General features: G+C 34.3%; 1 protein-coding gene across 1 annotated transcript; it reads left to right on the forward strand.

Annotated features, from left to right (window-relative positions):
• Positions 1–12301: 12301 nt before the first annotated feature.
• Positions 12302–12874, forward strand: LOC133815289 (extensin-like). The gene has a single exon (XM_062248145.1). The coding sequence runs from the start codon at positions 12302–12304 to the stop codon at positions 12872–12874; it is 573 nt and encodes a 190-aa protein (XP_062104129.1).
• The last annotated feature ends 290 nt before the right edge of the window (positions 12875–13164 follow it).

The following is a 13164-nucleotide window of genomic DNA, read 5'->3' on the forward strand; positions in this document are numbered from 1 at the left end:
AAACTAACACTTTGATCATCTTCAAGCTATTTATTTTTTCAAATATTTAAAAAGCAAATTCACCTTGTCACAATTTCTAAATTTTACTAATATACATATATATTTATAATCAAACAAATTTTTATCATACTATATAAAATAACAAAATAAACAAATAATTATAAAATTTCACAAAATATTACTAAATCTAATTATAAAATTCGGAATAATATAAAAAAAAATAACTCAAACAAAGTTTGTAGGATCAAACCTATTCATTGATGATTGAAATAGCTTCTATCACAATTTTGAAACTCAAACACCTATACACATTCAACACAAAATATGAGAACAAAAAAAATTGAAAAAAACATAGAAAAATAAAATATTATCATCAAAACAATGATTTATTAATCCATACCTGTTTTGAAGCTCAAAAATACCTTACAATGACAAAAATCCAGTCAAAATTCGGCAAGAAACACCAAGAACCCATGAGAAATAATACCCACAGCTAAATGCATTTTTTTCCTCTAAAAAACCAAATTATAAGAATTTCTAGGCTATATTTCATTTTATAATGAAGGAAAGTTGTAAGAAATGATGAAAAAAAAAGTTTGAAAACCAAACCCTCGTCAATCGTACGACCAGAAATGGCGTTTTTGGCTTTTGGGTTTCTGCTTCAGAGAGGGATATGAGGGAAATGAGGTCAAAGTGAAGGGTAAAAAGGTTTTAAACCCTTTTACTTCGGTTTATATATAAAAACTGAAGTGAAAAGTGGACTTTCTACTTCGTTTTTTTTTTATATATAAATCGAAGTAAAAGTGTCTCAAAATAACTTAGGGTCATGTTTGGTACGTGCACTTTTCCACTTCGGTTCTTTCATAAAAACTGAAGTGGAAACCCCTCCTTCGGTGTACCAACCAAACACTTCCCTCGTCTTATTGCTCTATTTACTTCATTTTTCATGAAAGCGAAGTAGTAGCCTATTTTTTTTAAGCATCATTCCCATAAGTGAAGTAAAAGCCCATTTAGAAGCTTTTACTTCGGCTTTTAATTATTGTTTGTATAAAAAAACGAAGTAGAATCCTATATTCTAGTAGTGACTAATCATCGACGACATGCCACCACAACTACGTCGCCACATAAAAGTTGTGCCTAAAAGCCCTATCAGTGGCGATATTTCATCTCACCACTGATATACATTATCAGCAGTGAAACAGTGGCGATATTTCATCTCACTACAGATTTGTGTCGATGTGGCTTATTTCCACAAAATTATTTGCGGCAACTATGTTAATATCAAGGGCGAACTATGTCGCCACTGATGTATATTTTATTTTTAAAATATTGTAATAATGAAATATAAATAATTGAAAATTAAAATATTATAAAACATCCATAATTATAAAATATAGTCACTACATCCATAATAAAAAATGTAACTACAATATCCATAATTATATAATAATAAAATGTATCCATTATAGTTAAAGTACAATAACATACTACTCATCCTCTCCTAAATCAGTAGCGTCATTCGTATCGTTACCTCGTGGTGGATGTGGCAGCTGGGGTGGCTACGGCAGCTGCGGCCATGGATACTGTGGAGGTACAGTTGGCGATCCTGCTCCAAACTGGTAGTAAGGATATGGTGGAGGCTACGTCGACGATGCACCAAATATGTAAAGATAATTTGGTTGAGGTTGTGATGGTACTGCTCCAAACATGTAAGACGTTCCCATGGGTTGGGACGAGGGCGGTGGTGGTGCTCCGTATAGGAATGGATGGACCAGGAGTTGATGAGAAGATGAAGCTCCAGACCTGTCCGACGAGATCGAGGGTTGAGACGAAGAATTTTGTGGAGGTTGAACTTGCACATTAGGTCTACTGGGAAGAAATTGAAAGATGAAATTGACTTGCTCAATCAATTTCTTTACCGTCTCCACCAACTCACCGTATTCACTAGGTGATTGTTGAGGAGGCGCCTGAGATTGGGTGTTTTGAGAGGGCTGACTAGAGGATGGCCCAGTCCCCCTCAATTTGTGGCCCAATCCTCACTCGTGACCGTACCTTCGTCCCAATACTTTTTCTAGGATCTGGATCTAGTCAACTAAGGAAGAACCATCCTCGTTCGATACAGTAGCAAATGTCTGCTGACTTTGCACCAAAAAGTCAGCCTTCAATTTTCCTGTGTTTAAAGAAAATATTAGTGGGATTAAAAAAACAAAATTATAAGAATAACAAAAATATATTTAAGTAAACTTACATAATTTTCTTGAGCAGCTTCGTTGACAAATTGCTTCGTCTCTTTCTTCCAGTGATAATCCTTCCAATCCTCAATAAGATCTGGGTTCGTCTAAAAATATATGAACATATGGTTAGATAAATTATAATTTAATTAAAATTAATTGCGTTAATTTTTTTTCCTATATTCTCATGACGACGGGTCGCGCCAACGATTTTGAACCCTGTGTTGTTGCATACTTCTGCTACGCTCTATTGTCTTTATTCTTTTTTAAGTGCCACACCCAATGAGGACTGGTGAATAACTCACAAATCTTCTTCCACTCGTCCTTGCTAACATTCTGACATAGGTTTTCTAGGATTTTGTCCCAATCCTCAGGTCCACCACAATGTGATGAAAAATGGCGGTGTCTTTTTATTTTCCTATCGTGGTATTGATCTTTCATCTCTCTCTCGATAACATCTATACACCATTCGTAATCCGGTCGGCCATCTATTTGATAATACCACTACATTAAAAAGAAAACATATTAATAATTGATTAAATAAATTGGTCACCTTAAAAAATACTATTTAGTAGTAACAATTAATATAAATTACTGACCTTAATATTTTTTTTTTACTAAGTCTTTGATTTCCTTAGGCACTCCTTCCCATGTATCTAAATATCCAGGAATTCACTGTGAGATCTGGGTGCCGACGAGGCAGAAAAAAGCTGCATGCTCGGTACCAACAACCTTGTACAAGCGTGGATCAAATGTTAGCTCCAATGGATGACCAGCTTTTCTACGTCTGGCCTCGAGATCTTTTCTAGTGTTCGTGTCACGACCCTTTTTCTTTGATGGGCTGCTGTATTTCTTTAAATAACTAAAAATAAATTAAAAATATTATGATTTTAACAAATAAAAAACATTAGCATGTTAGACAGAAAAAAAAAATTACCTGACTCGCATGAAGTGAGGATCCTACAAGGATTTGGGGGAGGATCACCGCCCGCATCTGCCTTGTACGCTCGCGCCACATCTAATGACATTTTATATAAATACAACAAATATTTTGGTTAGTTTGAACATGTAGACTTATATTTACTTTTTGCATCATCATTCATGCTCATCTTTTGGGTACTAGAACAAAGCACTTGCTGCTTTGTGTGTGTGTGTGTGTTTTTTTTTCTTTTATATTATTGAGAGTTTGATTTCTTGTGTTGCTCCTATTGGCCAGACACGTTGTATGTTGTTCTCTTTCATTAAAAAATATATATAATAAAGTTTTTATATGTATATATAATTATTTTTTGGTCTTTTTTAGTATTTTTCTTCATTAAAAGCTTCTCTTTCTTCTTTTTTTTTTTTTTTTAAAGGCTTCTGTTTATTAATTATGTTTGAGGATTTGCAGTCATGCCGTTTAGTAAATAATGGCTTCAGATCCATGACTCCAAAGTCATTAGACTATTTAAAACATTAATTATTATGTTTTAAATACCCTATATATTTATTTATCAAATCCTTGATTGGGTATGTCACAAACATGTTTAAAAAGATTTATCTCATAAAATTGATTCTGAATTGAAGCTTTAATTCTAGAATCCTAATTTTCAAATTGATTGCTATTGAGTCAATGCTTTGCACAACTCTTATTTGAACCAGAGGACCCTTGGCTTAAATCCGAATAGAGCGCTGCTTTACGTTTGATCCTATGTGCCCAGAGAATGCTATGCGTTCTCCACTTTCGGACGTCAAAAGCAAGGGATAAAGAAAGGCTGCGCTGATGACGATGCTATCATAAGAGAGGACCAGACAGTTCCCGGTTCCGAAAGCAATAACAGATTTTTTGAGGTCAGTTGGTGAACTTTACTAAGTCACATTCCTACTTCAGTCTTCACGCCCCCTCTTTTTTCCGAGCCAGTTCCTCCACCATCGCGAGCCCCAGTTAGATTCAGGCCCAAGTGTAATGAGAATGAATTGTTTTTTGTCCTCTTTAAAGTGTTCTGTCTATGGCTTGTGTTTTTTGTTATTGTTTTGAGAATTTTAACGAATTGGAGCTTCTTTGCACAATTGGCCACACTAAGAGGAATGAAAGGTGACATTTTTATTTGAAAATATTTCCATAAATTTTTTTAGGACTACTATTGTGTAACTCAAGAAAATAGTTTTGTATGTGTATATATATAGGACAATTCTTTTATATGGGCTTCTCTTTAAGACCTACTGGTGGGGCTTTCAGTATTCTCAACCCGTGAACAATTTTCGGCGCAACTTTTTTTATGACCGTGTATATTGTAGCTATTTAGAGCATCATGCAAATTTTCAGAAAATTCCGAATAGTTTACAGTACCGAAAACTAAGTTCAAACATGTTGCACGCATGACTAATTTTTTTTATGCGCGTGGAAAGCAACATGTTTGAACCTAGTTTTCGTTACTATAAACTATTTGGAATTTTCTGAAAATTTGCATGATGCTCTAAATAGCTACAATATACACGGTCATAAAAAAAATCGCACCGAAAACTATTCACGAGTTGAGAAACACTGAGAGCCCTATCAGTAGGGCTTAAAGTAAAACTATAAAAGAGAATTTCCCTATTTATATATATATTTATATATATATATTCTGATGTGGTTTTTTTTGGCCGTGACAAGTGCTTCTTAAATAATTGTGTTGTTTGTTAGTGATACTATTGACTATTATATATTATGAGCTAACTACTTTTTCTTTTTATGTTTTATTTACCACATTCAACAAGAAAAATGTAAAAGAAAGCTTGACTTTAAAGGCTTTATTTTGTAAATATTTGGGAGATCATGAGTTCTTACCTTCTCTTTTCAAAATGAAGAATGTTCAAGCCTACTTTGGTGAATGTTTCAAGATTTTTTGTTGTTTGAAGATCATGTTTGATTTTACACAACAAAAATATAATTAAATGAATATGTGTTGTAACTTTACAACTAGAACTCATAAATTTATTTGTACAACTTTAAGTGTATTATAATTATATTTAATAAAGTTTTGATTCCAATATTAATAAATAATGTTTTGATTCCAACCTTATTTAAATGTTAAAATAATGCAAATAAAGTTTTATTGTATCTCATCCAATAACACTAGCTTCTAAGTACAAAAACATGTTAAGCAAACTACTTTTATATAATGCAAAAAATATATATTTTATTGTAAAGTATGCTATAATATACTACTTATATATACTATTTTATAAGTAACAAAAAATGTTATATATAAACTATTATAAATAACCTAAGGAAACATTTATTTATTTATGAACATAACATAACAAATGTGTTATCGAAGATTTTATAATAATATTTTTCTATAACTATGAAAATATGTTATGCAAAGTGTTCTGACTTACGATAACATCGTTTTCCTTAACCCACTGAATCATGTTATGGTATGTATTAAATAATACTTTTTAGGTCTATTTATTCAAAGTCATTTTTCTTGTGATGTGTGTTAGAGAATGTATATTATTGCTCAATGGAAATATGGAAAAACCAATATACAACTCTATGCAAAAATATAATAGACAAGGTAATTGATTAAATAAATATTACAACTCAATTGCTCAAAATACAAGTAAATAGAAATAAGATAATGAAGAGAATTATAAGAATTAAAACCTTAAAACAAAATATACCAAAATATGTAAATAGAAATAGAAGAAGAGAATTTCAAACTCAATACAATAATAATACAAGAAGAACAACAGAATGAAAAGATCAATGAAAAAACAAACTCTCACACAACCAAAGTGTAGAGTAGTGGGGATCACCAACTTGAACAATGTTCAAAACCTTTGTCCAAAAGCTTATTTCTCCTATTCTCTATGCACTAAGGGATCTCTCTAGGAAATAACTCTCTGGAATTATCAAGCATCTATGGTGTATTTTCCAGCCAAGTGCTTTGTGGATAGAAAATGGTGTCTTACAAGTGAGCATTAGACTCATATTTATAGAGTTTGAGATACCCCTTCGAATTTCAAATTCCACCAACCCCCTTGACTGTTACCAATGTTTAATTGGATGTTTATGAAATTAAAATGGAGATTTGGGAGTTATTTGGGATGTTAGAACCGTTCAATTTGGAAAAAACTGAAAAGACTGGTCGTGGCCAGGACTTTTCAGTGGCAGCGGCCACTGACTTCTGTCCCCCAGGTCGCGGCCAATGAAAGTCAGTGGCCGCGACCACATACCATTTTCAGAAGAAAAAGTCATTTTTCCAAAACGTTCAAAATTCTTTCCCACATGATTTTGTAACCTCCAAACACCTATTGAGAGTTAAAAGCATGTCTCCAAAAGCCATATTTCATCATGGCTTTGTGAAATCCAATCTCAAATATGCAACATATAATATACATATTATTGGGTAATATTTGAGAGTTACAAATTTATAACTGATTTTGTAACTCCAAAATATGTCACATTTGGGCACATACATGTGTCTAATTTTGTGACTCTTAATTGATAAATTGTAAACAATATTATGAGCATTAAATCCATAAATCAGATTCAAAACAACATTATATGCTCATACAACAATCCAAGAACACATTTTATTTAGAGCATTGAATTGAATATATAGAGATAAAACATACCTGACATTGAGTCTCCAATGTTCATCTTTCAATCTCTCACGATCTACACAAAGATGACTAGAAAATAGCAATACAAGAGAGAACTTATGGAGAGCAACCATTACCAAACCATATGCCTATATTCCCCCAACAACATATATGTTCTATATATATATATGTCTCGTATGCCTTCTTACCCTAAGGGGTATATTGGGCCTATTGGGCTTATATTATTAGATATGGTGCACTATGGTTTAATGGGTCAACCTATAGTCTTTAGGGTGCTACCATGTGCCTCAAATGCAATTAGATTAATATTAACCATCCCATCATGGTCTTTAACTATTCGTAGGCACTCTAGAAAATGATTGTGATAATGGAATTATGTTTGTAATTATATTAGTCCATATAAAATTCTAACATTCTCCCACTTGGACAATATAATCAAATCACCATAATATTGTCTAACACATATATGGCAATCAAATAAATCATACATAATATTATACCGATAGGATACAAATATTACATATGACTTGGCCCTGTAGACATTTAAATATCATAACAACCATTAACTATCAAACCAAACATGCTTGAGGTACAATTGATTGAGACTATGCGCATTCATCTTCTTTTGTACCTGTCACTTTGTTGAACAATAGTATATACATATATAAACATATATACGTAATAGCAACAAGAAGAAGTGGCTTCAATTATCATTATGCATGTTCAGAATAAAACACAAGCTATAAGCAATCCATACAAAATACTAGCATGTCCAATACATAAATAACAAAACTCCCACTGAGCTCAACAAGGTAGGCTCCTGACAATCCCATTCGAGCAATGTGTTCTAAAAACACACATATAGGTAAGCCTTTCGTTAGTGGGTCTGCTAACATGCTAGTGGTAGGCGTGTACTCAATAGAAATGAGGGACTCATCGACTTTCTCTTTAACAAAATAGTACTTTATATCAATATGCTTTGAGCGAGAAGTACTCCTAGTGTTCTTAGAGAAAGCTACTGTTGCGGAGTTGTCACAATACAATTTCAGCGATCTCGAAATAAAGTCTACAACACTCAATGCTGAAATGAAATTCCGCAGCCATATTGCTTGACAAGTAGCCTCATAACACGCCATATACTCTGACTCCATCGTAGAAGAAGTTGTGAGTGTCTGCTTGACACTTTTCCATGAAACAGCTCCTCCAGCCATCATATAAATGTAGCCTGAAGTGGACTTTTTATCATCCACGCATCCTGCATAATCGGCGTCACTGAACCCAACTATATCAAGAGTGTCAACTCGCCGGTAAGTCAACATATGATCCTTTGTACCCTGAAGATACCTCATGACTTTCTTAGCCGATTTCCAATGGCTAAGACCAGGATCACTCAAGTATCTACCCAACACGCCGACAACAAAAGCAATATCAGGGCGTGTGCATACTTGAGCATACATCAAGCTACCAACCAGTGATGCATAGGGAACGACTTTCATTTCATCTCTCTCTTTATCATTTTGCGGACATTGAGCCTTTGAGAACTTGTCACCCTTCACTATTGGTGCATTCCCAGGAGAACATGCATGGATATTGAATCTTTTTAAGATCCGATCAATGTAAGTCTTCTGAGACAAACGAAGAATACCATTAGCCCTATCCCGAAGAATCTGAATCCCAAGCACATAGGAAGCCTCACCAAGATCCTTCATATCAAAATGGCTAAACAAAAGTTGTTTCGTCTCAGACAACAGATCAGAACTATTAGATGCAAGCAGGATGTCGTCAACATACAATACTAGAAAAATAAAGCTGCTCCCACTGATCTTCATGTATATACATTGATCTACTACATTCTCCTTGAAACCATTTGCAGTGACAATCATATCGAACTTGAGATACCACTGCCTTGATGCTTGTTTAAGCCCATAAATAGACTTTTTGAGCTTGCAAACCATGTGTTCTTTGCCAGACTTCTCAAAACCAATAGGTTGAGTCATGTAAACATCTTCAAATAAATATCCATTCAAGAAGGCAGTCCTCACATCCATTTGATTGAGTTCTAGATCAAAATGAGCAACTATAGCCATAATGATTCGCAACGAATCTTTGGTGGAAACAGGTGAAAAGGTTTCTTTGAAATCAATACCTTCTCTCTGGCTATAGCCTTTAGCCACAAGCCTAGCCTTATACCTTTCCACTTGCCCATTCGAGTCACGTTTGATCTTATACACCCATTTGCATCCAATGGGTCTGCAACCTTTGGGTAATTCAACCAACTCCCAAACTTCATTTTGTGACATAGAATTCAACTCATCTTTCATTGCATCCATCCACAATACAGATTGAGGACTATTCATAGCTTCTTGATAGGTAACTGGCTCAAAAGTGTCTCCCACATCAAACTCATGTTCCTGTAAATAGACAAGGTAGTCATTAGGAATAGCAGACCTGCGGGTTCTCTATGATCTTCTCACCATAGCTTCATCATCCCCAATATCAAGATTTTCACCTTGTTCTTGATTTTGAGGTTCATCGTGAGTTTCTGCCGGAATCTGTTCAATCACAGGGTCATCAATAGGAGCGGAAGCGACAGGTACAGGGACAAAAATGCGTTCTTCCCTGAAAACAATTTCTCTTGACCCTTGACTTGAACCAAATTCATCCTCAAAATAGACAGCCCTATCTGATTCTATAACCCTGGTGGTGTGAGATGGGCAATAAAATCTGGAACCCCTTGATCCAATGGTGTAGCCCACAAAATAGCCACTAATGGTCTTCGGATCAAGTTTCTTAGACTGTGGATTATAGGGCCTCACTTCTGCTTTGCAACCCCAAACATGAAAATGACACAAGCTTGGTTTCTTACTTGACCATAGCTCATAAGGCGTCTTTGGGACAAACTTGCTGGGCACTTGATTCAAGATATAAGCTGCAGTCTTTAATGCCTCACCCCATAAAAACTCTGGAAAACTAGAATGAATCAACATACATCGCACCATGTCAAGAAGAGTGCGATTTCTCCTTTCAGCAATTCCATTCTGTTGGGGTGCTCCTGGCATTGTATATCTTGCATCAATGCCACATTCCTGTAAGTATCTAGCGAAAGGCCCAGGGTTCCTTCCACTTTCATCATAACGTCCATAATACTCTCCACCTCTATCAGAATTAACTGCCTTGATCTTCTTCCCCTTTTGAAGCTCAACTTTCGTCTTGAAAATCTTAAACGCATCTAAAGATTCAAATTTTTCACGAATGAGCTCAACATGGCCATACCGGGAAAAGTCATCAATGAAGGTGATAAAGTATTTATAACCACCCATATCAGGCGGAACAAAAGGCCCACAAATATCAGTATGGATCAACTCCAACAATCGTGTGCACCTATCTGTTTTACTTTTTCTAACTTTGGCCGTTAACTTTCCTTTAATACAATCAACAGAGGCAGTAAAATCTAAAAAATCTAGATCTTGATGAACCCCATCTTTCACCAACCTTTGCATTCTATCTCTAGAGATATGGCCTAAACGTTTGTGCCACAACATAGAAGATTTTAAATCTAACCTTGCACATTTAGAACCAACAACAGTATTAAGAGAAGAAGTAGAAGAAACAGAAGCAACATCATGCAAATCAAGTTTATATAAATTTCCACATAAAGTTCCATTTCCGACCAAAAGAGAGTCACGATACAAAGTGAGTTTTCCGGTTCCAAAAAGAAAACTATATCCAAGCCTATTCAAAATAGATACAGAAATCAAATTCCTCCTAAAAGAGGGTATGTAAGCAACATCATGTAACTCCAAAAAATGTCCTGTATTCAACTGCAATCTAACTGTCCCCAAAAATTCGATTTGGACTTTTGTATCGTCTCCCAAGTACACATTCTGCTCCCGACTACTCGGTCTTCTTCAACTTGTCACTGCCTGCAAGGAATTCATAACATGAATTGTGGCTCCAGTATCTAACCACCAATAATTTGAGGGCACATCAATAATATTGGATTCTAAACAAACCATCACAAGACAATTACCTTTCTTCTCTAGGTGAGCTTTGAGCTTTCGACAATCAGCTTTATTGTGCCCAAAGTTTTGACAAAAGTTGCATTTTCCCTTGAAAAACTCATTCTTATGACCAGTAGAAGAAGAGACTGACTCTCCACTCCCTTTAGAACTAACTGTTTTCTTCTTATGATGCTTTTGGTCACTAGAGTTACTAGGAGTGAACTTTCTCTTGTGAGAATTATTGGGATTTGTCACCATGGAGATACTTCTTGCCCTTCCCTTTCTCATGTCCTCCTCTTCCTTGGCATGTGTAGTCCCCCTCATTTTGTTTGTTTGTTTTTTTTTTTTTAAATATATAGTATTTTTATAATATTTCTTTTGTTTTTAAAAAATTTATAATTTTTCCCACTTTTAATCTTTTTTGTTACATTTTGACCCCTCTTACCTAATTGCTCTGCCTCCATCCTTGCATGTTGTAGCTATGTATACCTAGTTGTATAATATTATAGGTAAGCACAAAATGGAACAATGAGGGCGAGAGTTTGCTTTGGCGAAGTGTAAATATGGTCTGACAGTGGGAAGTCAGAAACTTTTAAAATTTGTTTTGATAAAACTTTATGAACTAATGAAATCTAAACTTTTATTTTATTAAACTAGTGTTGTTATATTTATGCGCATATATTTTCAAAAGTTTATTTTTTTAATGAATTTTTAAGATATTTTTTAAAATGAAAACACTATAATTGTGTTTGGTAAAATTTTTGTTTTTGAATTTTTTAAACACAAAAATATAAATATTATTTTTACTTTTATTTATTTATTTTAAAAAAAGAAAAATATGTTTAGTAATTATTTTTTATTTTTTATTTTTAAAAATAAAAAATAATAAATATGTTTTATAACTTTTATTTTTAATTTTGTTTAACAATATAAAATGAGGTTTTAATTTAAAAGAAATAAGAAAAATAAAAAACTAAAAATAAAAAACAATTTAAAAAAAATTTAAAGTGAAAACAAAATTTAATTAAAATTTTTAAATATAATAAATAAAAATAAAATTATTAAATACTATTTTATATTTAATTATTAAAATTTTAATTAATTAAATAAAAAACTAATTTTTGTGAAGGGTTACCAAGCCACACCTAATCTAGTATTTTATATTTTATGTATTATTAAATGTTCCAAAGTGGCAACAGGATCATTGTTGAAAATCTGTATGAGTGCAAGGACTCTCTTCTTTAGTATTTTTTTTTTTTTTCAGTAATCTTCTTTTGTATTAACATTAGAAGAGATGGCACAACAATCAAGTGATGTGACATTTTGCATGACGAACACGTGTAGCTTTTATGACACGTACGTACTCGAGTCATTATTAATGTTGTCGCTTTCCCATATAAAATAATGTATTATGTATATATACGGGACTCGCCTCATAATCATAGTAAAAAAAATTCATGGCTTGAACCTAAACAAATGTGTTCTATCTCCACAATCTCGAACACCGTCCTGAAAAGAACTGTTCAATTTTTTCCGTACGATATTTTTCCGATCACAAAGTCAAGTACGAAGACTACTATTACTTCTTACACTCGATCGCAGAAGTTGATATTATCGGCCAGAAGCCATGTTCGGCGATTCACTCCTGCTTCGTTTGCAGCTCGGGACCCACCGCAGACGCCTACGGAAATTCCCACGGTGGTGCCGAACCGGGAGCAACCTTCAGTCCCGCTTGAAGTTCCACCGCTTACTGCCTCGCCGGAAATAGGCCCCGATAGTGACGTCCCTTCTGAGGTGATCGAGATTCCCCCGCCGTACAGCCCGGATCCAAAGCCGGAGATAGACTTACCTTACCCGGGTTTTCCGTCTCCTCCAGGTCCGGATATCATTCCGCCCAGACAACCGCCAGGGCCAGAGATTGATCCGCCGAGATGGCCTCCGCCGCCGGATGTTCCTCCGGTGAGGCCGCCTGGGCCTGATATTGTGCCCCCGCCGGATCTTCCGCCGGATATAAAGCCGCCAACTGGAAGCCCCACTTTTGTTTTCTAAGTATTATCATCCCTACTATACTACTAGTAGTTACTATATAGTACGTTATATTTCAATATAATGCGATTCCCTCTTATTATTATGAAGTTATGGAATTATATAAATTTTAGGGATTTTCTAATAAATATATATTTTTTATGTTTTTTTTATGTCATTTTTACTATCTTAATGTTTTTTTTCCAATTTTATTGACTTGACTTAATACGACTTTAAAGTTTCTTAACTACAAAAAAAAAATATAATCTTAACTAACATTAACCTCTCATATGGTAATATACAGTACTTAAAAT

The sequence above is a fragment of the Humulus lupulus genome, chromosome 2, assembly GCF_963169125.1.
Source record: "Humulus lupulus chromosome 2, drHumLupu1.1, whole genome shotgun sequence".
In the NCBI taxonomy this organism is placed as follows: domain Eukaryota; kingdom Viridiplantae; phylum Streptophyta; class Magnoliopsida; order Rosales; family Cannabaceae; genus Humulus; species Humulus lupulus.